Raw genomic sequence first — 26,366 nt, forward strand, 5'->3', positions numbered from 1 at the left:
TTTTTCACATGCACTAGATTCTTAATATTAGCAAATGATATTAATAATAATGAGTTACTGCCTTGAAAAGTATCTCGTATTTTTCCCTTAGAAAACATTGTCAATTTCCATACTTTACCGCAAAGTTTTTGATCTTGAAATGGATAATGGTTTTGTTCGTTTCAAAGTTCGTTAAGAAGAAATTATATGGTATCGTCAAATTAGTAGTTTGTATTTGATCTTTGACAAAACATAATGATGACAAATAAAATGAAAAATAATCTCTAACCTTAAAATTAAGCCAAAACTAATGCTTACAGCGAAGGAAGAGAAAAAAGAAAAATCAATGAAACAGTATTTTGTATAAAATTTAATTAAAAAAATTAATTTGAATTTTGACATCTTGAAGTCAAATAATGTTTTTCGCAATCACGAGTGTGTGTATGTAGGCGTGTGTGTTTGTGTGTGGGGGGTATATGTGTTTGTGTGTAGGGGTATGTGTATGTGCGTGTAGGCATGTGTGTTTGCGTCTGTGTGCTGGCATAAGTGTGTGGGTAGTTGTGTGTATGAATGTGTGTGGGGGGGGGATGTGTATGTGTATGTAGGCATATGTGTTTGTGTCTGTGTGCAGGCATGAATGTGTGGGTAGTTGTGTGTATGTGTGTGTATGTGTAGGTGTGTGTATGTGTAGGTGTCTGTATGTATGCGTGTGTGTATGTGTTTGTGTGTGTATGTGTGTAGGTGTATGTGTGTAGGTGTATGTGTGTGTATGTGTTTGTGTGTGTGTGTGTGTGTGTGTGTATGTGTGCGTGTGTGTGTGTAGTTGTGTATGTATGCGTGTAAGTGTAGAATATTGACGAAACCTGGAGATGGCTTTAGCTATAGAAGCAGCATCGTGAGGAGCCGGTCGACGGTGATGGTGCGGAGGGTGGCGGTGGGAAAATAAAATGATAGGACGCCAAGAACAGAAATGAAAGCAATAAGCAATCGTGATTGCTCAATAAAAAGAAATAGACCAATTAGTTTGAAGAACACTAGTTTGTGTCTATTGCAGTGCACGACAGTCATTTTTGTTTCGTACTGCTAGATTCAAAGTACAGTAAACTCCCGATTATCCGCGGAATTGGGTGGCACAAGTGCCGCGGATAATAAAAATCGCGGATAACCGCAAAAAGAATAAAATGGGGGACAAATCAGGTAAAAATTGTCCTATCTCAAATTCTTAACTGTATTGATGCACAACACTTTCTGCAAACAGTGAAAATATAGAGTACAGTAAAAATGTTTTGTATTTTTGCACAACCGAACTTAACATCAATAAGAAACAAGTGTATGCACGATGAAGAACGCACAAAAATAATAATAATAATAATAAAATTAAATTAAATCAATCTATCAAGCAAAAACAACTGAGTGTAAATTTACAATTTTTCAAAAAAAAAAGAAAAACAGCCACTGGTATTCGCTTTTTACTGCGAAAATACATGTTCGTGATTGTTGATTGATTCGCGGATAATCCGCCCCGCGGATAAACCGCTCGCGGATAATCGGAAGTCTACTGTACGCTGCCAGAAGCGCACTTTGTCCATACCTTTTTGTTCCTCTTAAAAACATACTTGGCTACCAGAATCACTTTCTTGCTAGATTTACTTTGCTTCTTGATACCCTTTCTTTCTGGATTATGCTACTAGATTAACTTTAGTACTAGATTAGCTTTACCGCAAAAATCACGCTTTGTTCTATGTCCAAGATGTGCAGCTAGCTAATGTCAGTTTTTTTGTGCTACTAATATCAAATTTTATTGTCTGTAGTGGCTATAAAATGCGTGAAATTATAAGTAATGAAGATTCAGTTACCTTATGTGTAAAAAACTTATTGCATTATTCCAGCTAGCTCCATTACGGTTTTTTTCGTTTTCAGGAACAAATGGATCGTCTATGATGCGACATCGTCTAGAAACAAGAATTCCGGCCCGTTAGTAGATCACACCAAAGGCATTGATAACAGCGGACGTTTCCTGGGAGTAAAAAGGTACTATGAGGACTTCAAAAACTACAGATCTTACTACCACAGTCCGAACTACAAAATAAGCGGGGCTTCATACTGTGCGTTGAGGTTTTACTACTACATGCACAACGACGCGGAAGATGTAGATCTAAAGGTGCACACAGAAACTGAACTTGATGGCTGGAATTGGAAAGAGAGATTCTCCGAAAGGGGATCGCTTGGACAGGTATGGAGTAAGGCAGTGATTGTGGTGCAGGGCGCAGATCCATTCCACTTTATTCTTGATGGAAATCCCGGGAATACTTCAGGCTCCATAGTTGCTGTCGATGATATCACCTTGTCAGAAGGTTGTAAAGAATTCGATGGTGATCTTCCGACGCCAGCCTCTACGCCCTTGCCGACTGTTTCCTTGTGTACAGTAGAACAGTTCACATGTAAATACGGATATCCTTTCTGTATTCCGAAGGAAAAGAAATGTGATTTCACTCCTGACTGCGAGGATGGATCCGACGAAGAGGGCTGTGGTCCTTGCAAATTTTGGACTGATTTTTGCGGTTGGGATAACAGAAGCCCTGGAAAATTTTCTTGGGGTCGAAAGAATGCTTCAGCTTTAACTGATTATGGTCCTAAAGTCGATTATCTGAACTCAACACAAGGTTGGTATGCGTACGTAACTGAAACCTGGTCTAGTTTCTACTCCGCAGCAGTTTTAGTAAGTCCACCTTTGCCTCCTACTTCGTCTCACTGTGTAATGGCTTTCTGGTTGTACAGATCCACAGAGAGTAGTGGTCAGTTTTATATTACTCACCAAGATCCGTATAACTATTATCAGTATCGCCTGTGGAATGCACCCACACCGACGAGTGAATGGGTACGTCACGAAGTGAAATTGAGGCAAAATAATAATCGCGGATCTCTCATCAGATTCAGCAGCTACCCTGACTGGAGATACTACACAAAGGAAAAGAGGGTTGCACTGGATGACATTAGCTTCATGAACTGTAACCCCAAGGAACTGCTTGTAGATTGCGACTTTGACGACGAGAGTTTCAACGGCGGAATGTGCCATTGGTTGAATGGCAATGCCTATTTACAATGGAGACGCGGGAATGGATCTACCAGTACCAACTTTACTGGACCAACATCTGACCATACTACAGGGTATGGTTACTATCTTTACATTGAAACTCAATGGCGTCCCGGATTCACAATGGCAACTCTGAATGGCCCTAATCTCCCGTTGAATAGCCCAGAAGGAAGTTGCTTCACGTTTTGGTACCACATGTACGGACAGCATGTAGGTACGCTCCAAGTCCTACAAAGCCTTTCATTTGGAAAACTAATAAAATGGGCTAAATCGAGATCACAGGGTAACAAGTGGAAATTGGCTGAGATTCACATTGTATCAGAGAGAGACTACTATCTAACAATCTCTGCGAATACAATAGGGGGATATGAGAATAACATTGCGATTGATGATCTAAAAATGGTTGACGGACCTTGTCCTCAAACATCATACTGCGATTTTGAAAATGATTTTTGTGGATGGAATGCTTCATATGAAGGTTCTACCGGATGGAATAGAACTCAGGGAAGTGGAAACTGGAGCGACCAAAAGCCAATGACTGACCACAGTACAGGAACTGAGGATGGTTACTTTATTGTTCTTTCATACAAACAAAAAGGAGATTTAGCTAGAATTGAAAGTCCATTGTACAAAAATTACGGAGATATGTGCGTTAACTTTTGGTACAGCATGTTTGGAAACGATATTGGTTCACTTGCAGTTTATCAAAGAACGAAACAAGAAGGCCGGATTGAGAACCTAAGGAGCCTGTGGAAAAGATCTGGAGACCACGTTGGTGGCTGGAAAATAGGAAGAGTAACACTGAATTCCCTACCAGAGTTTTTCATAGCAATAGAAGCTCAAACATCAATCGGACCGGTAGGCTATATTGCTCTAGATGATATTCATATGATTCACGGAAAGTGCTCAGATCCAGCTTCGTGCAACTTTGAAATTGATACCTGTGGTTGGATGAACTCAGATGCTTTTGCTGACATAGATTGGATTAGAAGGGCCGGATTGGATCAAAATATGGGAGAAGGACCGATAGGAGACCACAGTTTAGGAAATGTTCAAGGTCATTATATGTATGCATATATAACAGGATTACCAGCTGAATCACAATCTATGCTAATCAGCGAAGATTTGGAAATAGATGATTATTGTTTGTCTTTTTGGTTCAACATGTATAACACAGTAAATTCTTCTCTTTTGGTACAACAAGTTTTGATAGGAATGGGATGGGAAGGAGTAAAAGAACATGAATCATCTGATGTGGAATGTAATGTGTGGGTAAAATCAGAAACTAACATTTCTGCAGAAGACGCCGGTGATTTCTTCCAGATAGGGCTGACAGCCATGACAAGAACAGCTCAAGACAACTACACTAGCCGAGGTATTGCTATTGACGATCTTTCATTGATAAGACAGAAATGTGGAGAGCCAATTACAACAACTACAATGCCTCCAACTACTACAACTGCATTCCCGCCATCAACATTCGACTGCACATTTGAAACAGATTTTTGCAAGTGGAAGAATGACCAAGATAAATCTGACTCAGCAGATTGGGAAATAGTGACTGGACATTCCAATAGGGTACTGACGCGTCCACGCACGGACCACACCACTTTGTCTACTAGTGGAAAATATCTGACGATCAATGACGCAGGAAAAGATTATTACTTCTACCGAGCTAGATTACTCAGCCAAAACGGTATAAGCCCCAATGATGGAGGTGTTTGTTTCAAATTCTGGTATCACATTTACGGCAATAATCCAGGAGAACTGTTTTTTAAAATACAAGACTTCAACAATGAAGATAAATCCGAAACAATTTGGTCGAGGACCAAATCGCGAGGACCTAACTGGAAATATGAGCAAATATATATCATCAAGACATACGCGTTCAGATTTGTCTTCGAAGGCGACGGAACACATTATGGGGACATTTCTCTGGATGATTTCTCTCTGAACTATGGTAACTGCCCTCCCAGAGATTTCTGCGATGTGGAGCAGGATTACTGTGGATTCACGCGTGATCCTGAAGGAGACTTCCAGTGGCACAGAGGAAACGGGTCAAAGACGAACGGTCCGGACATCGATCATACCCTTGGGACATCGCAAGGAAACTACTTCTACGTGAACAACTCCGCAGCCGTGGAGAAAGGCAAAGTGGCAAGATTGGAAACTGGAGTTTTATCGCCGGAGAAGAAGTGCATGCAGTTCTTCTACTACTTGTATGGCATTGATGTGGGCTCGTTGGAAGTTCTGGTTCACTACGGAGATATAAGGGAAAGCAAGTGGAAGGAAGAAGGAGACTACACGGAATTTTGGCATGGTTCAGAAGTTGTCTTGGAAAAATCCTTACCCATGGACTATAGTTACGTCTTCCAGGTATGTAACTTTTCCCCATTAATCACATATTTCTAATTTTACCGATTCTCAGTCTCTGTTGACGCGAGGGCAACTCGTGCGTTCTCATTCAGAAAAAGTTCTTATGACGAAGCGATAAAATCTCAATTATGGTGAAACTATTCTGCTTCGACGAAGTTTCAGAATAATATTTTCTTTTCAAACTGGGTTAGTTACGTATAAATGTTAAAATAATTACCAGCATTTTGAACATGTGATGGGTATAAAAGCTTCATAAGATTATGACTATAAGAAGTTTTAGTTTAACTCCTTACCTATAAATTTTTTGCCGCAGTTGTGTTCCTTGAGCCTTCAAATCAGTTTAGTTAAATATCACAATTGAATTATAACTTTAAAAAGCCACACTTCATTACGTTACAAGAAACCCATCTTATTGCGATATTTTTGTATATATTTTAACTATTATCGCTTGTGGCTGAAATTTTCACTTAATGTTTTTAGTTTCTCTCCGTATTTTAGGGTTTCAGTCCGATCCGATAGCTCTCTTCTTGGAGGCTCAACACGAATATAATTTTGATTAGATTAAGACACAAATTTAGATTTTTGCTTTTAGACTCGCAATTTAAAAACTGAGTTTCCATTAAAGTAAAAATTTAAAATGTGTTTTTTTTTAATCCCTGAATAGAAAATTTCTGTGTAAACTTTGCTTGAAAACGAAATAAAAATAGTAACAAATATCCCGAGTTTAATAATGGAAAAAGAAATGTGAACCGAAATGGTTGAATATTAAGTTTGCATAAAATCGGAACAGTCATAAGAATTTCACCAAAAAAAAAAAGGAGATACAGGAAAGTAAATCTTGCGAAATAAACTCAAAGTTGGAAAAATCAATCATATCCCTCTAAATACGCTAAAAACCACAAAACGAGCAAAAATGACCCAAAATGACCTCTAACAAACAAATGAATGCATAAGTGTTTTGAACACGCCTTGTAAGTTTGAAGAACATGCCTCTTTAGTCATGATATTTAAGGCCTTATTCCAAAAAAAATCGGTATATCTTCGCTTCGAATTGAATTAATAATTCCTCTCTTGAACCATCCCTGTGAAGATATTCTGCACCCGGGTTCGGTTTGAGGAAATCTTTATGACGAATCAGAATGCAACCATTCTTTTCCTCGAATAAGGCGCTTAATATTAGTGAAATATTTGTTCGAATGTGACATAAATTTACTTTTCCACCCAGGTCACAGCCGGAAGCGCCTTCAGAAATGGCACCATAGCAATCGACGACATTTCCATCCGCACTGATTGTCCTTCTCTTGGCTCGTGCAACTTCGAGGAAAGCATGTGCCTCTGGTCCAACGATGTCGAGACTGAGCTGCAATGGATGCGTGGGAGTGGCGAAATAACAGACTCCGCCCCTCCGAACGACACCACCATCGGCACCCAATTCGGGCACTACCTCTACGTGCACGTGGTCAAGAAGTGGGAAGCGCAGCCACGCCCCGCCCGCCTCTTTTCTCCCTATTTCAGCAGCTCCGTGCTGACTCGATGCATCAACTACTGGAGCTTCAGAAACGGTACGGAGTTCGATGGGGCGTTGACTTTATCCGTCTATGATGACGCAGAAGACGAACTAACGGAGATGCAGCACTTTGGTAGAGAAAACCTTGGGCGATGGATCAACGAACAGGTGCAGATTGATAGAAAGCCCAGTCAGGGTAAATACGAAATCATCTTCGAGGCTGAGTTAGCACCAAGGTAAGCTTCATATGTAAAAAAAATTTAAAAATAGGGCCAGTTGGAAACAGTTTTTCTGTGTTTCTACTTTAGATCCTTCCCTTTCCTTTGAACGAAATGAGCATTTTGTACATTATATACAAAGAACGTTCTGTTTTCATGCAGTTACTGTCAGGGAAACTATGTACAGTCCGACCGCGAACAAATAACCCTCGTTAATCAAACGGGAAAACGCATCCATTCCTTAAAATAGTTCGAAAAGGAAGCAAGGACGCGTGTCATTTTTTGTTTAGTAACATTTTGGCGAAAGGAAAAATATCCTATATACCTCTAGTTTTCTTTATGTGATTATTTAGACCTGATAGGCTAGTTGCAGAAATAACTGCACTGAGTTGGCGAAAAAGTAAAAAGAAGTTCCGTCTAGAACTAAACGAGCCTACTTTCCCGTATACCCATACTACTTTCTAGTACCTGATCAATATTCTCAAAAATAGCTAAAATCGCAAATTGTTTCAAACATATTTTTTTAATAGCTGATTTCTAGGAATAAAATATTCCTTACTTATCTAAAAAAAATTAGATGCATAAAAAAATAAAATTAAAAAAAAAAAAAAAAAAAAAAACGAACAAATAAAAGAGCAGCACCTTTTAAACAAAGCAGCTAATACACTTTTTTCCATTAAAAATAATTCTTTAACAGCTTTCAAAACGAAAAAATAATAATTAAAATTAATAAGCTCGTTAAAATAAATACAGGGGGGATAAAGGAATCGGAGTGGAGTCCGATTAATTGTCGGGCACAGGAGTCGGAGTCAGGCGCCCCTAAATTCTCGGAGTCGGAGTCTGGAGTTCGGCGTCAAGCGCTATTTCCAACAAAATTTGTTTGAAGTAAATCCGCCTTCAAGTACGGAATCTACATTGACTTTCAGTTACCCCGTAGGTGCTAATGTTAAGGGGTTTGAACTGTTCAAAATTGAACGGAAAATTGTTCAAATCAAAAAGATATTTTATAAACAAGTTTTTCATCAAAAGCATTTTCCTACATAGTTTGTTTGAAATTCGCCTCACAGTTCGGAATTGCCTTGAATTTCCCCCGTAGGCGCTAATGTTAAGTTTTTTTGAACTGTTCAAAATTGAACAAAAAATAGTTCAAATCAAAAAGTGAGACATGGGAATGAAATGTCCTTGCCGAGATCTTTCGATCAAAAAAAAGTTTATTCGAATCGGACTATTCATTCAAAAGTTATTAGGGGGGGGGGGACAGACAGACCGACAGACATTTTTTCCCATCTCAATACCCTACTTTCCAATTTTTAATTTTTCGATATTTATTTAATTATTTTATTTATTTTTGACTTTTTTTGTTTTTTGCGATATTTTTAAGATGCATTAAGCCTTCTTTCATGCTTTTTTCTTCCTTTTCTGACTTTTACTGGGAAAGTAGGCTAAAAATGACAAGCCTTGTATTCTTTATTGCAACTCTACTCGCACCAATTTTCAATTTAAATTAATTTTAGGAGGCGCTGTTATCTCTGACCAATGGCTGCTGAAAAATGTAAAACCAAGACCCACCCATTTACGTAGGATATGCCCTGTCCAATAAGATATCTGCCTTATCCGCCTTTTTCGTGCAAAATATTTTCTTAAATTTCAAGGTGACGTATTCAATCTTTAGAACCAATGACGCACTTGCAAATTCCGTTTCAACTCCTCTCTCCATATCGCCCCTTCACGAAGATGGACAATTCTGAAACGAGGCGGAGCCAAGTGTCTGTTTTTCGTGGACAGACATTATAAAATATTTGACTTACCGCGATGATAAGTTAGCGAAGGAGTTCGTGTTAATGTTTATCCCTAAATGTTTCTACTTACCGTAGAGATTATGAGGTAAGTGGAAACTGCGGTTTCTTTCCCTATAGGGATGATTTAGGAAGATAATCACACATTACACGATCATTTTAGAAGCTTAGAAAGATAGTCACCACCAATATTCAATCTGCAAAATCCATAGGTTGCGTGAGACCGTTTGAATCCTTCAAATACAATCTCAAACCGTTTCAGAAGGAAAATCGTATAAAACTTTTAATTACACGCTAAATTTATGTAGAACACACAGAAAAGCAATTTACATCAAAGTTTGATTGATCAAAATTGGGAAGAATGACTGACTTCGTTGCTTCTATTTATCCCACTGTACATAATGCTTTCGTCTCCCTGTTATCGAAATATAGCGGGTTCAAGTCTGCTGAAATTTTTAAGAGAAATCGCCAAATTCTGTGAATTTTGGTGAATATTAGACGACACCTTTCACACGCTTTGCAGATAGATGGATGTCTTACCACATGTAGAATTCGCGTGTTACCTTCTATTTCTCGCCAAGTATTTAAAATTTGGAGACTATTCTTATGGTTTCGGCACACTTTACGACCTTATATATCGATAACGGGGAGACGAAGGCAAGCAATTTATGCGTTAAAAATGTTTCACTAAGTACCAAACGGCGCGACCTTAAGGGTCATAGATCTGCACGAAATTCTGGATTTAGGTCAGTTTGCACTAGATATACAAATACAAAAGTGACGACCAGCAACAGACTCTGGGCCCAGCTAGACTGGTCCTAGTCAATTTACAATCCCAAGTGAAGATCAATGGCCCTCTTAAAACTATCTACTCCCTTGCTCATTACCACCTCTTCCGGTAAGCTGTTCCAAGGTTCCACTACCCTGCTAAAATAATAATTTTTCCTAATATCCATGTTAGCCTGAGATTTGAATAGCTTAAAACAATCACCCATTGTCCTGTTTTCAGTGCTAAACTTCAGCCCCGTAACCCCTCGGTCTCTTCTTTGCTCAAGACTGTACATTTTAAGCCTTCTAAGCCTGGAATCATAGTCTAAATGAGAAAGTCCATTTATTAGCCTTGTAGCCTGCCTTTGAACCCTTTCCAATACATTAATATCTTTAATATAACCCAGGTGAAGCGATTTGACTGCGTAGACTATAGTTCTGCTGCAACGGGGGTCCAAAGTTGATAGTGGAGTCCAGAAACATAATGGGTTTTCATCTGAAATCATTTACCTTTTTTTTTTGCAATCCTATTGCAGCATGAACCAACTGAATGCATTGACACCATAGGATAAATCTCCCACCCTCTCCGCTACATTGTACTGACAAGAGACACCAAATGTATACAGAAGGCATATACTATGAGAAAGTTTCAAATTCCAATGAAATTGACATTGCATTTCTGGAGTCCTGGAATTCAGTCTGGTTCAGACGGCAAAAGCTTGAGGGTCACGAGTCTAGATAAACTTCTGGATTTAGGTCAATTCGTACTAGGTAAGAGCCCAGGTAAAACAATTTAGTACATATGCTCTAGTTCGGCTGCAAGGCGGGTCTAAATTTGCTTGTTTAGCTCCAGAACCGGAATAGTGTTTTCCTTGTAATTTGAAGCTTTGGTACAATATTTGCTCTCCTAACATCTCTCGCGTCTTCTGTTAGAACAATGTAGAGGCGGGGAAATTTATTCTATATTGTGGAAGCATTCAATTGGGTGATACTGCGATGCAATAGAAAGAAAAGGATAAACTAGTTTAATGTCAAAGGAAAAACCATTGCTTTTCTGAAGCTAAACTAGCCACTTTGGACCCCCATTACGGCCGAACTAGGACCGATGCAGTCAAATCGCTGGGTTCATACCTAACACGAATTAACCAAAATCGAGAATTTCGTCCAGATCCGTGACCCTCAAAGTCGTGCTATTTGGTAGTAAACTACAGTGCTAAACGCACAAGTCGTATTTGCAGCTGAGCTCAATCTGAGGAAGTACAATTTAAAATTTTACGCCTCCGTATACTTGATTCAGATTCCACTTCTTAGATTTAAAAAAAAATGTCTCCCATTCACAAATTACAATAAAACTTTGTAGGTTAAACATGTTGCAAAGAACCATCTCGTGACAATTACTCAATTTTGACAATAAGTGTAGATACGACTTCTATGTTTAGCACAGCGGTATGCTCTTTCGATTGCTGCCTATTTATGTTTTACATTATTACATATTTCATGTGTAATTTAGTAGAGTAATATGTAGTGTTTCTGATTAGTGGAATAATTTAGAAAGTTCATTACATCGGAATGTAACGTGCCATGAAAATATACTTATGTTTACTGGTGTATTTACGTGTATGCATATTTTTTTCTCCTTTAGGCAAGATAATTTCATTGCCATTGACGACATCGCAGTTACTGCTGCTGATTGCGAGCCACTTGAGGATCTTAAGCCAGACTTTTTATGCGACAATGGAAAAACTCGCATACCAGACGACCGCAGATGTGATTTCTACGAAGACTGCGCAGACGGCACCGACGAAAAGTACTGCGGAACTGATTGTGATTTTGAGACTGTGGAGCCCGATCCGTGCTATTGGACTAACGTGCCGGGAGAAGACGCTGTTTGGAACCAGACACTGGCGAATGCTACTCAAGAACCGGAATCGGACCACACCAAGAACAACCCCGGCGAAGGTCGCTTCATGATGATGAATTTCAACAGGCGATTCGTATACAACGCTCAAGCCTACTTCATGAGTCCGGCCTTGATTCAATCTGCCCCCACTTGCAAACTCTACTTCTGGTATTATTTCTCTCCCGTGAAAAACATGGAATACTTTTCAGTTTTCTACGATTCTGGGCATGTCAACACTCGAACGATACTTTGGTACATGAAAGCTGACATGAACAGGCTGAAGGACTCGCATCGCTGGAAGCAGGGAATTGCGTATGTGGGAAGGATAGAACATCGCTTCCGCGTGGGTTTCACTGGACATAAACTCGCTCTTACCAGCATCATCGCCATTGACGATTTGAGCTTCGAAGATTGTGACATTCCGAGAACCGCTACCGCCTCTGATAAGTGCAAAGACAATGAGTTCATGTGCAGGAACGGCAACTGTATATCATCAGAACTGTTGTGCGACTTTGTTGATGATTGTGGTGACTATTCAGATGAAAACAGAATCTATGCCAAATGTGATGCATATCCAGGTCGATGCAATTTTGAAAGTGAGAGTTACTGCTCTTGGGACACTGGGAAAGATACGAACTATAGGTGGCAAGTAGTGAAACCGGATTTTGATGGTAATTCATACTATAGCGTGCTGGCTCCCCGTGATCATACTCAAAATTCTGCCAATGGTCGGTTAATGTACGCAACTAACTTTGACAGATCGAGAGGAAACGTTTACCGACTTGCTTCGAAGGTTATGGAAGCCAAAGATGAGACTTGCAAGTTCCGATTCTTCTACACATACGGAGCAAAATTTAATATGACAAATTACGACGAGATGACAGACATTGGAACTCTCTCAGTGTACATTAGAAGGGATCAGAACAATGTTTGGAAATCGCCTTTCGCCGTTCGAGAACCACCAGGCCAATACTACGAGAAGGGTGTCGTATCTCTTGGAGGAATAAAAGAACTTTTTGAGATAATCATTGAAGCTAAAACAGGATCCACCGACTATGGTGGATGGGCTGTTGATGATGTTTCATTCACATCAGGATGCGTCGTATCCAATGAGAGCCTTCCGTTAGAAATAGATGAGCCAACGGATCCACCCGTAGAGAAGTGCGAAGACAATGAGTTCCTCTGCATCGTAGACAGGAATTGCATCAGTCTTGAGCAAGTGTGCGATTTTGTGCCAGATTGCACTGATTCATCTGATGAAGTTAAATGTGGCACGTGCGATTTCAACAACGAAAATTATACAATGTGTGGATGGACAGATGTATCAGGCGGAAGATGGAAGAGAAGAAAAGGACCTTACGGAAATAATGGCCTCATATCGGATGCTGACAAAGATGGGGATGGCTACTACATTCATGTGAATAAAGACAGGGGTGGTTCTTTCGGCGCTGATGCAGAACTTAGATCCGTTGATTTCCACGAAGCTTCTGCCTCATGCAGAATTCAGTTCTATTATTTCATGTCTGGAATTAAGAATAATGACGCTACTCTGTGGCTCTATGTGCATGACTACAAGACGGATGACAGACAACTTTGGCACGAAAGTTCTGATCAAGGAAGAAACTGGCAGAATGCTACGGTCAGTATTGGCAAGATGCAGAAGAACTGGCGTCTTGATTTCATTGCTACCCATGCTTTGAGCGAAGGCGATATTGCTCTTGATGACATACAGCTCATAAATTGCGCACCTCCCGAGAAAAGAAAGTGTGCTGACAAGAACGAATTCCCTTGCTTAACTGGAGAATGTATCAATAAGACACTTGTTTGTGACTTCAGCCAAGACTGCCCAGATGGTTCGGATGAAGATGTCTGTGATGACTGGTACGAGAGATGTGATTTCGAGAGCGGGAATTTGTGCGGCTGGACTCAAGACAAAAAAAGACAGATTCAATGGACTGTCACTTGGGGCAAAAACCAAACAGAAGGCACCGGCCCTAGCAGAGATCATACAAAGAATAATGAATTCGGTAAATATTTGATTGCAAAGTATTCGAGATACTATTGGAATGAGCCCACAGCAGTGATTAAGAGCACAGCTTTCTTTGCGGATATGTCCGGAAATTGCAAGATCAGATTCTGGGCACATTTGTACAAGTCTTATACCAGCAAAATCATTGTCAATACTGTCTTCGTCGACGACGACCACTTGAGAAAGTATCAAGAAGTGTATGGGTCTACCGGGGATGAATGGGAACGAGTTGAAGTCATACTGAAGAGCAGGTTGGACTTCCACGTGGCTCTTGAAGCGCGGCCAGCCTTTGGTACTAAAGGGGAAGTTTCCATAGATGATATATCTTTCACGCAGGAATGTATTCCGATATATACAGTCATCACGACACCTATTCCAACGTTATGGCCGAAAGGTTACTGCGAAAGTAAAGGTCAGTTCACATGTGACGATTACTCGTGCGTACCTTATGATGTCGTTTGTGATTTCAAGACGGACTGTAAACATGGAACTGATGAAAAGAACTGTCCAGCTTTCTGTGACTTTGAGGTTGGCTCAAAGTGCGGATGGAAAGTAATGACTCAAGCTGGAGACGGATTAGAAATTAACGTTACGATTGCTAGCGAAGCGTATAAGATAACCTCAAATGCACCCAAGGTCGATAAAACCACAAACACAGGTGATGGATCGTACCTCATCATTCATGCCGTGTTAGAGAAGGAAACGGGTCCTGTTGACGAGTACCTAAGTCCAGCATTTTCCAATTCTGCAGCCTCTTGCAAACTTTCCTTGTGGTACGCTTCGTACACGTTTGTATTGAAACCTTCGATAACGTTCAAGACTTCAGACTTCTCGGTTGACATGGTCAGCATAGCCAACTCCCCGACATGGACTCGAGAAGAAATAGGCATCGGGAGGCAGAAAGGAAACTTCTCAATAAGCGTCAACAAGAAAGGTGGAATGCGAATGTTTGACTACGTAGCACTGGATGACATAGAATTCATCAACTGCGCTTTGCCAAAAAGAAATCCGAACACTGATTGTAGCGGCCGCTTCCTGTGCAAAAACTTGGCTTGCATCGATCTTTACCGCGTTTGTGATGTGACCGACGACTGCGGTGATTCCTCAGACGAAAACAAATGTGCCGAATTCGGTTACACCAGAGTGAACTTCGAAAACGGACTCGAGTTCTTCTACCAGAGCAGAGACGAAGATATACCCAAATTGGCTTGGAAAATAATGAATGGCACATACGCCAGTCATCAATTCAGAAGAGTGGGACCACCCTTTGACCACACTCTAGCCTCTCCCGCAGGCAAATACTTGGGGCTGACTGGATATCCGGATGGAGCCATGAATGAGAAAGCCTGGCTCCTTTCGCATGTGTTCCACAGCTTATCTGTTGGCAAGTGCGAGATGCGTTTTTACTATTTCATGTACGGCAAGTACGTCAACCAGTTGAACATCTATACACGGAACGAAGTCAACAGGACCCTGCAAAGGCTGTGGACGCAAACTGGAGAAGTGGGAAATTTCTGGATGAGAGGAAAAGTATCAATCGACGATACGGCTCCATTCCAAGTGATCATTGAAGGCAAAGCAGGTGTCCAAAGCGACGATATTATTGCCATTGATGATGTATCATTTTCAAACGGATGCGAGTAAGTATTTCCCTTCCTGCTACAAGATAATACAGTTGACTCTCTATTTAACGACTTTCAAGGGACCACGAAAAACCGTCCTTAAGTAGAATTCGTCCTTAAATAGAATGCTTCTAAAACTACAGTGGAGCATCCGGGACCGTGAAAGGTCGTCTTTAAATAGAGAAAGTCGTTAAATAGAGCGTCGTTAAACAGAGAGCCAACTGTATTTCTTTAATTTGAAATGAATATTTTTGATAATTTTAATGAATATGATTGCTTACCCATAAGCCAGGGGTTCTCAAACGGTGGGTCGCAACCCCTGGGGGGGGGGGGGTGTCCAGGGAGGTCGCGACATGTGGAAGAAAAGTTTAAAGAACATTGGTTTATTGCTGTGTTTTTATTTATTTTTTAAGAGTACATATAAAGTTTAAAATACATCTACAAGTTGGCTTTTGTGTTCTATTAGTTAGTGGATAACATGAGCTTGTTTGGAAGAAAAAACCTATTTTTTTAATGTCTGGAATAGCTTTGTAACGCACAAAACAATATCATTTTCCAGTGTCAAACGATTTTCGCGTCGATGTCATGAGTCATCTTTATTAGTTTCTTTTTCGTTCTGCATGCAATGATAGAACTTGAAGGAGCGGAAGGTCAATAACTGTTATAAAACTATTGCGATATTATAAAATCAGTAAGGTCTACTACTGTCTCTTATTATAAAACTATTGCGAGATTATAAAATCAGTAAGGTCTACTACTGTCTCTTATTATAAAACTACTGCTAGATTATAAAATCAGTAAGGTCTACTACTGTCTCTTATTATAAAACTATTGCTAGATTATAAAATCAGTAAGATCTACTACTGTCTCTTATTATAAAACTATTGCTAGATTATAAAATCAGTAAGGTCTACTACTGTCTCTTATTATAAAACTAGCTGCATTGCCCGGCCCACGTTAAAAATAAAAATTGTATCAAGTGCCGTATATTCAACAACCAGACTTAAATAAATAAATTAAAAAAAAAAAAAAAAACACCATCAAAATTTCCCTTCCAAACAATAACGACAGATATTAAAATACTTGGAAAACATTAAGTCAAGAAAGATGGATTTAAAAAGCGTAACCATGGAAACACAAAATAAAATAAGTTTAAGGAATTAAAATGCGAAAGAAAATGGTTGTCAATTTGAATGGACATAAGGTTTTTCGAACTTGATTTAAAAAATCTTGTAACTTTTCTTCTTTCGAGATAGAAGTTTAGTTTTTCGACCATAGATCGAGATAGATCTGGAGTAAAAATAGCAGCTCTTCCCAATGGTGTCAAAAAGAAAACTATGGGACAATTCCTTCACTTTTTAATTGATGGATTTAATGCAGAAAGTAGTGCCTAAATTTCATCTAAACCTAATCAAATTTGAGCTAAAAACGCAAATCACTCCCGCCGTAGTTCAGTTAGAGCATTGAAACAAACTGCGTAGAACGCGAAAACTTCTACCCTTTCCAACGATATATAATATTACTACGTGCAAGTTATTTTTCACCCCCTTATTCGGGATTTTATGCGGAAATTGAGCTTAAATTGGAATAAAAAAGGAATTATTCATCGAATTTTTTTCGAACCGATATGCAAACCTTTCCAGGACTTAAAGAAACAAATTGCAAAAATTTCAGCGAAATTAAACGGGTAGTTCTCTAGTTTTGAAGGTTCAAACACACAGCTGCTTTTTGGAGGCTTCATTTTATACTATGTAGAGATAATTCAAAGGTCAAAAATTCATGTTTATTTTACTAGTTACTTGCGTTTCTAAGGATAAAACTTAACCACTGCCGTCACACAAAAGTTTGCCGATCAGAATTTCAAAGCCCTCGTATAAAAAGTTGCATTTCAGTCTATTTTTTAAAAGTTTCTTTAAAAAACATTACAAAAAGTCTCAAATAAGACATAGCATGTTTTTGCTCTCTGCAGACGACTTGAATGGGGTACCTTGCCCCCCATCGTTACTACCGAGCCTGTACCTGGATCCTCCATGGAGCCCAGTGGCTGTAGCGACGACCAATTTGCATGTACAAGCGACAAGAGGTGCATTCCATTATACCAGAAATGCAACTTCAGAAAGGACTGTGAAGATGGCAGCGACGAAAAGGACTGTGGTAAGTTCAGAAACACGCTAGTTATTGTGTTTTGTCCCATCTTGTACTGTGCCCTTGATGAAATGGGGTCGTTTCCAAAATTTTAAAAGTAATGTTTTTCGGAAAGAGCGTGCTTAAAAACATAGAATCTGACCATTTTTTAAATAATTTCTTTAAGTTTAATATTTTTAAAAAATTACTTAAAATCACTGCTTTTTCATTGTTTAACGCTTCTACCGATGACATCACAAATGATGAAACGCCATTCAGTGTTGCCATTCACGGTCCAAAATATTTAATTCGCATCTTTACTCGCGTGCATTGGCAACGATGTGGTTGGTAGCAAGCGTAGAGCGCAATTTTAATTCGCTGCTTGATTATCATAACGTGGAAACGTAGTAGAAAGATGCGGCGAAGTGCATCATTTATGACGACATAAAGATCACGCCTTGTTTGAAAAATTGGACATTTAAAAAAATTAATTCAAAAACTGTTGGGAAAATGAAAGTATTTTCTGGGTATTTCTCAATAATATTTTTTTTTTTTTTGCTCATTCTATCCATTTCAATGACTAAAAGTAGTACTTTTGACTGAAGGAAACCACCCCATTATGGCTTGAAATCACTTAAGCCCACTCATTTGTATCAATATGAATTTCTAAAAACAATATTTCCGATAAATTAAAGTTTTTTCAATCGTTGATTGTAATTTTGAAACATTATTTCAAATATTTTTCTTCAAGCGTTCTTGTTTTTCTCTCAAATTTCTATATTTTCTATTTAGCAGTTTCTCCCTGTACAGGTAGGGTATAGTTTTCACAAAGTTCAGTTTGTTTCTCTCATCTATTATTCGTACGAAATATACGAAAGGAACAAGAATAAAGAACACTTAAAAGTTATACCATAACAAATAAAGTCCAAAACAGTCATATGTTAAGTTAATTATACAGTAGGAAATACAACATAATTGTACCGTTAAATAAAACATATTTTAAACAAAAAGGAAAATATGCAAGCAATTTTTAAAACTTTTTTTTAATCATCAATGAGAGTACCTTTTATGATCGATGAAAATGAAAATAAAGATTATCCTAACAGAATTCATTCAAAAATCCTTGGTGTAAAGTATTCTTTAGTTACTCACGGTATAAGTATAAGGAATAAGTAATAATGCTTAATCATTTATAACTAATGCATCTAAGCGTTTAAAGTTTAATAATAAAATAATTATATGTTCAGAACATCCAATCCGAAGGAAACAACTAAAAAAAAAAAAAAAAAAAATCAAAATCAAAACGATGCTAAGAGTTGTACCAGGGAGAAAAAGAAAAGAAATAAGTGAAACTCAAAATAATAATAATAATAATAATAATAATGATAGAAATACATATAATCACCGCATTTTATAAATGCAAAGACAAAAAAAAAAAAAAAAAAAAAAAAGGAGAGAGAGAAGAGAGACGACAATATATGAAAACAGACATTGAGTTTTATTGGTCACCCCGCAACGAACCAATGTGACCCCTTAAAACGAATGCCAAGGACAACAGATTAGAGATCAATGGCCGGCACCGAACAAATTAACCGCAATAGAATTTCGATTGCTCAAGTAATAATAATAATACTAATAATAATAATAAAAACTATCATCAAATTTTAATTGCTATGTGATTAGTTGATCTATCGTATCTAATAGGATTAGCAATGAAGCTCATATAGGCTAAAAGAAAAGACAAGTCACCATATTTTACTCGATGAATAGGGAAGTTTTCGATTTTTCAATTTTATTTTTATATGATAGAGTAACATGTATGAACATCATAGGGGAAAAAATTTTGCGATACGATAAGTATTTTTTTTTAAATTAATTTTTAAAGTTCAAGCGCTTGTGACGTCAAGTGACATAGGAAGTGACGTCATGAGCTCTTCCGATACGGGAGAAGCCGAAGGATGTGCTTCGAAGTTGGCTTCGAAGACGAAACGTAAAAGGCTTATCTCCTCGCATTTAACTCCTCGCGTTTTTGGAACATTAAACCTCTCATCCTCTCGGAAATATTCGAATACCATCATTGATGTTACTTGAGGAAGATTATTTAGATTGTGCTTTAACGAATCCGGCCTCCATACTGTGTTCAAAAGGATTATTGAATTTCTAAAAAATAAAAATATCAGCGCGCTCAAAATGTCCCTAGCGAAAACAAGGGATCTTCGGCGGAAGGCTGCCCATTAGTGCATAGTGACGTAAGCTCGTGACTTTTCAGAAGAGCGCACTTTTGCGCGTGGATTTTAAAAAATTCATTAAAATAAATCACGGTGTTTTAAAATTCGGCGATGGTGAATTTTTTAGTTTTGAGGGTCAATTAACAATATCCAATTGTCAAAATATGAACATTTAATAGGTTGCAACTTCCCTATTAATGCTTTATTTTCTACATCATTGCTATTTTCACACTGTGAAACTTCTCTTGCAGTGCAACCGAAATGCGACTTTAGCAACGGAGATCTCTGCGGCTGGGATACGACCCACGTTTACAAGAATTACACTCGCTTCAAGAGAGACGAGGAATCCGCCTTCAGATGGCTGGCCATAAGAGCGAACGAATCCCTCACCATGGTAAGAGCCCTCATTTGACGTTCATGAGCAATTGCGAAGTGCAAGAAGTTCTTCCAGAACACAACAAGCATACTTTACTGCACACCATCTTCGATTTTCCTTCATCAGCTTCTTCCATTTCTGCATCAGCTTCTTCCATTTTGAATTGAAAACTCTTTGGTTAAAAGCTATTTATTATTTTTAACTAATACCAAAAATACCGGTATTACGAAATTGAAAAAAAAAAAAACTCCAATTACCGGTATTCGGGATACCGGTATACCGATATTGCATTCCCTAAACACTATAATACACTATATTATTATACGAAAAAATGTGTGATGTCGCGCATCTAAAAAATAATGTCTACAACATTATTTTTAAGATGCTGTCTGAAGATAATGTCTGAGTAAACAAATAATGTCTCTCCTTGAAGGGAGAGGGCGGTTTGTGAAACTGACAGTTTGTGACAAGGGGGAGGGAAGGGGTGATAAGATGCGTGACATCACACATTTTTTTAAATAATAATAATAATATGCCTGTATAAATATAGTGTTTAGGGAATGCAATATCGGTATACCGGTATCCCGAATACCAGTATTTGGAGTTTTTTTTTTCAATTTCGTAATACCGATATTTGCTGGGTAGAATACCGGTATTTTTGATAAGATCCGTGACATCACCTTTTTTTTTTTTTTTTGAATAATAATATGCCTGTATAATAGAGTGTTACATGTGATAAGGAGAGGGAGTCAAGTGAAGTGTTGAACGCTTGTGATAAAGGGGTGAGAGGGGACAGATTCGTTGAAAAAAAGTTTGACATCAATTATGGACAGCCCCTATGCTGCAAACTATGCTTGGTGGGTTCGAATAGTAAAGACAAAAAGTCAATTAGAAGGCAATAAAATAAGAAATAACGTCAAAGAAAGCACAAATTGCGGATTACTGCAGCAATCTGCAATTTGCTTTTTTGAGGTTGGTATTTCTTATTTTACTTTTCAGCACAAAGGTATTAATTTATCTTAGAAGACAATAGTTAATCCAACCGTTAAAATACGAGTTTCGTTTTCCTTCTTCTTCTTAAGTCCGATCGGCTATGAAATAAAAACCACAATTGAAATTAAGTATTATTTAGTTAATTAAGACATTTTTGTTGCAGCGTGGTTCTAACTTTCAAATCTCTTGTTATTGCAAAAAGCCTCCTGCTTTTAGAGCAAATTGTACATGCTGATTTGAACGAAAGTTTTGTCCCGACAGCCAGATTTTCGTCTAAGTACAAAAAAAAAAAAAAAAAAGAGGAAAACCGAAAGGAGGCAAGTCGCGACTCAATGGTCATACAGCACGCATCATTAACATCCGTACTTCCATCTTCAAACATTTAAAACCAATTCTAAACTCTGATGTTACTCGCAAGAAAGTTTTCCCGTACACATTTTTCATTTGTCGACGAATTTCTGTTGCATTGCATCCTCAGCATGCATGAATTGAATGAGAGCATATATCAGGAAATTTACATATCACGGGAGATTCTATGGTTTAATGTATATTTACCTGCTTTCTGCGCGTTTAGAAACGACATCTTCGACCTGAAGTGATATACGGGTATACACTGCGCAACTCATCTGCACGCAGAGGTACCGGATTTTTACGGTATTTTAATTTCTGTACCGTTCTTGATTTTCAAAGAAAAAGTAATGTAATAGTGCATCAAAAGGCTGCAATGTACACTCCTTCTAGGTCAATATACAGCACAGGTTAATATCTGTACCTCAGAGCCAGAGCAACGTAAGTCACATTATGATAATTTTACAGTAGAGAGGAAAAACTTTTTTCTGACCCATGCAAAAGATAGGACGCGCGCTCTTTTGACACTGGTAAAAAATGGAAAAGGTTTTTTTTTTTTTTTTTTTTTTAAATTACGTTCACATGGCTCGATGTGAGACAGCCTTCTACATCTAATTCACTAATAAACAGAAGATCGCAATTTTTGGACTTACGTCCTTCTGGCTCTGAGGTACAGATATGAGAGAGATACACATCAATAATGATACTCAATTTTAAGAAGTACCCCTCTTACTCTAGGAGTGCCATGACGCTTTCAACAAGATTTTTGACTATGCGAAGAGTAAAGACCGGTATTCTTTCGAACCCTGTATCCTGCTAATGTTTACTTCTTTTTGGGCAGGTCATTGAAATATTTAGGGGTTATTGGCACTGAGTTAAGTTGGATCCCCTTCGCAGTAGTAAAATGGCAAAATTATTTCTTTTAACTAAAATCCGTGCCACTCTTCTTTTTTTTCCCAGTGAATTCCCAGAAAAGAATCAAACACTGAGACGATCATGCTTCATCAAATCGAGCCATACCTATATTATTATTTTTATCACTATAATATTAATAATGCTTAAGACAACTATTATTATTATATTCAGTAAGTTACCGCCCTATAGCCAGGGCTAAGGCAGACATACTTGAAATACACTGCCAGCTCAGCCAATTCCAACCGAGGACTGCAGTTTCGTGCTTATTAGCACTCATCAGCCCGGCATAGGAAGTGAATGAGCTGGAGGTGCAAAACCTCTTAAGGAAATCAAGAGTGCCAACCAAACTGGTAGCTAATACGGAATTAGCACTGACCAGACGAGTGACCGAAGCAATGGTTCGGTTCAACTCGAAGATTGAAGGCAAGGGTATGGTATATTCAGTAAGTTACCGCCCTATAGCCAGGGCTAAGGCAGAAATCCTTGAAATACACCGCCAGCTCAGCCAATTCCAGCCGAGGACTGCAGTTTCGTGCTTATTAGCACTCATCAGCCCGGCATAGGAAGTGAATGAGCTGGAGGTGGAAAACCTAAGGTACTTCATTACTTGCTTGCAACTGAAGTTGACAGTGACGTCACGACGAGCGGAAGTACTAGCTACCTACCCTGTTTCTCGAATAAGGGGATATCGCCACCTGTCTATGAGCTGCTATTGGCTGGCGCGTTTGATTCAAACGGATAAAAAATGTTCCGCGCTGCTTCGCTCGTAAAATTGAGAATATTTAACGATTGACAGAAATTATGACTTAAAAAGGTTACGTATGCTTGGGTTTAACTAACTAATCCGATTTCTGAAGTGCAGAGCGTAATTTCACCCGAATATCTGACAAAGTGTTAGGAACTATCTCCTTCGCTTGGTCTCAGCTTATTTCTCCATTATCAAGTAAGCTTGCAGTCGAGTATAGTTTTATTTCTTCTAGCTCTGCTTTTTCTACTTCTTCTAGTTCTATTTCTTCTAGCTCTGCTTTTTCTACTTCTTCTAGTTCTATTTCTTCTTCTGCTACTTCTTCCTTCAATTGTATTTCTTCTTCTGCTACTTCTTCCTTCAATTGTATTTCTTCTTCTGCTACTTCTTCCTTCAATTCTATTTCTTCTTCTGCTTCTACTTCTTCTCAACAGCGCTTCCATTCCCATTTCAGATCACTCGAGAGAACAGGCCCGACAGAGACCACACCAACAACTCCACCTCCGGCTGGTACCTGTTGGCAGACGGCGCTCCCGGTCGATGGGGCGACAAGGCGGGGCTGGTGACCCCCGTTATCTCAGAAACCCACTCCCGCTGCTCCCTCGACTTCTGGGTCTACTGCGGCAGGTTCTCCTGCTCACTCAAGGTGTATGCCGTGAAGGCTGGAACCACCCCCAAACAACTTTGGGATTCATTCTCAAATCTCTTTGGAAGTGAGTGACAACTTGCTTTTTACCCGACTGCGTGTGCGCGACACAAAGGAGAGGGTAATGTGTTTATGAGTCAATAGGGCCGTTTCCATGGACACTTTCTACCCCGGAAAAAACCTGCTTTTCACCGCATTCCGGTTATTTGCGGGGTTTATGTGGAATCTTTCTCTTCCTGCTAGCTTCTGGAGTGAAAGCGGTGTTTTTACCCAGAATGCATTACGCGAAACAAGTTCGTCTACTAGCCGCTAAGGATGCTGGGTAAAAACCTCTTTCTCTGGTATAATGGGAGAACCTCTTTTTACATGGAAACGGGGAATTCTTCAATCGGTTATTTGTGGAATCAGAGTGGGGATTTACCGGGTCGAAAAGTTTGTTGTGAACGCGGCTTATGTGTTTATGTTTGTAACTATGAGGCGTTGTACAGGCTAAACCCCTTGGCCGATTTTGATAAATCTTAGTCAATCGATTTTTCTTAACCTTGGGAGTGTCATTAGACACATGACAGTAATCAAAATTCACCATACCAACAACCAGTCGCCACATTGTCAGTTCGGGATCGTGTCGCAGGCTACTTGCGTGCTAGACAACGTGTGACAAATGCAGGTAGCGTTTTCACTGCCTGAATTTTTTCTTTACTAAGTTTACTAATTCGATTTTCATCTCTAACACGTTGCATTTGTTTTTATCTTGATTCAGGGAACTGAGTTTCGCAACATGTACTCTCTTAACGAGCTTTTTTAGTTTTGGAAGAAAGATTTGACAGACAAACTTTTCCTTGCTGTTAATATAGCTGTGGATGACTTAAGTTGGCGCATTTTTGCTAAAAGTTAGGCATATGTTGCTTTAAGCCGAGTAAGGTCCCTAGAGGGACTAATAATCAGTTAGTTTAGACCACCGCAAGTTACATAATAATCCTCACGATATAAACTTTCTCAATAAAATGACAAGATTGCGAAATTTGCCGTCGTATAAGCATAATAACTAAGTCAATGAAAATTAACTAAAAAGGGTAAAATAAAAAATATTTATATAAAAACAAAAAACTCGACTGCGTAAATACTAAAAAAACTAAAAAGAAAAAAATTTATGCCCAGTAGTTTAGAATTTTATTAAGTATTATTGAATAACTACTCCATTGAAATAGTTTTTATAATCGATACACACCATAAGACAAATCATAAATTCAAAAGCAGAATCGAAGGATCAACAGTTGGGACCCATTTCTTTTTGACCAGTCAAGAAGCCCTGTAAAATTTGAATGGGCCCCGACTGTAGATCCTTCTATTCTGCTTTTGAATTTATGATTTGTCTTATGGTGTGTATCGATTGTAAAACTATTTCAATGGAGTAGTTATTCAATAATACTTAATAAAATTCTAAACTACTGGGCTTGTAATTTTTCTTTTTAGTTTTTTTAGATTTTACGCAGTAGGGTTTTTCGTTTTTATTTAATATTTTTTTTTTTTTTTTTTTTTTGGCTGCTTTCTCGCAGAGAATCTTTTTTTCCCTCAACCTTCTTTCTCGTAGAAAAACTAAAACTTGAACTTTTCTGCTTACCTAAAAATCAAAAAAGGAAGTTGTATTTTGAACCCTAAATAAAACGTGTTTTGTTGGGTACTAACTAGTATGGTACTTCAAAAGAAAAAACGAAAATTAAGATATGATGTGGACACCACATGACTTCTTCGCATGCCTTTTATAAACGATGCTTTTTAACAAAAAAGAAATAAATGAGTACCTGTATTCATGTACTCGTACGAGAAATATGAATTTATCAATGTATAAAACATACTTATTTAATGTTTTTTTGAGCAATTACGTATTGCTAATTGTACTCAATTAATGAGGCATTCCGGGTCACTTTTGAGGTTCATCAACCTCCACTTGCGGGACCTCCTCCTGGGCGGCGGCGTCCATGTCCCTAGGAATTAACTTTATTTGTAACCGACCCTCTCGACTTTACACAATCCATTTGAGACAAAAAATAAATAAATAAATAAATAAATAAATAAAATAACTAAATAAATAAATAAAATAAATAAATAAATAAAAATTAATTCGAATTTTGATATCTGGGAATGATCTTATGTTTTTCGCAATCACGAGTGTGTGTGTGTGTGTATGTAGGCGTGTGTGTTTGTGTCTTTGTGCAGGCATGAGTGTGTGTGTGTGTGTAGGAGTGTGAGTGTAGGAATATGTGTATGTGTGTAGGTGTGTGAATGTGTAGGTGTGTGAGTGTGTGTATGTACGCGCGTGTGTGTGTGTAGGATATGGACGCAACCTGGAGACGGTTTTCGCAAGAGGAGCAGCATCGTGAGGCCGGTCGACGGTGGTGCTGAAGAGGGAGGCGGGGGGGGGGGATAAAATCATAGGAATTCAAAACAGTCAAATGAGAACAATAAGCAATGTGATTGCTCAAAAAGCATTCAACTTGCAACAACTAGCATCATCTAGCCCCAGGCATTAGTTTGAATTTTGATGTTTTGGCTTTCAATAATGTTTTCGCAATTATGATTATAGGAGCCATTTGTAGAAACAAGCAACCGAACAAGTAGAATCTAATCACAATCCGTGATTGCAAAAACATAATTTGAATTCAAGATGTCAAAAATCAAATTAATGCCAGGGGCTGGAGAGT

General features: G+C 38.5%; 1 protein-coding gene across 1 annotated transcript in view; it reads left to right on the plus strand.

The window, feature by feature from the left end:
* The window catches only part of LOC129224200 (MAM and LDL-receptor class A domain-containing protein 2-like), a 150,054-nt gene that overhangs the window by 67,796 nt on the left and 55,892 nt on the right, over nt 1–26,366 (plus strand). The window contains 8 exon segments of the mRNA XM_054858617.1: nt 1,900–5,449; nt 6,675–7,192; nt 8,940–8,944; nt 11,264–11,275; nt 11,386–15,307; nt 17,259–17,443; nt 19,893–20,035; nt 23,473–23,731. Coding sequence (XP_054714592.1) covers nt 1,900–5,449; nt 6,675–7,192; nt 8,940–8,944; nt 11,264–11,275; nt 11,386–15,307; nt 17,259–17,443; nt 19,893–20,035; nt 23,473–23,731 — 8,594 coding nt within the window.

The sequence above is a fragment of the Uloborus diversus genome, chromosome 6 (assembly GCF_026930045.1).
Source record: "Uloborus diversus isolate 005 chromosome 6, Udiv.v.3.1, whole genome shotgun sequence".
NCBI lineage: Eukaryota > Metazoa > Arthropoda > Arachnida > Araneae > Uloboridae > Uloborus > Uloborus diversus.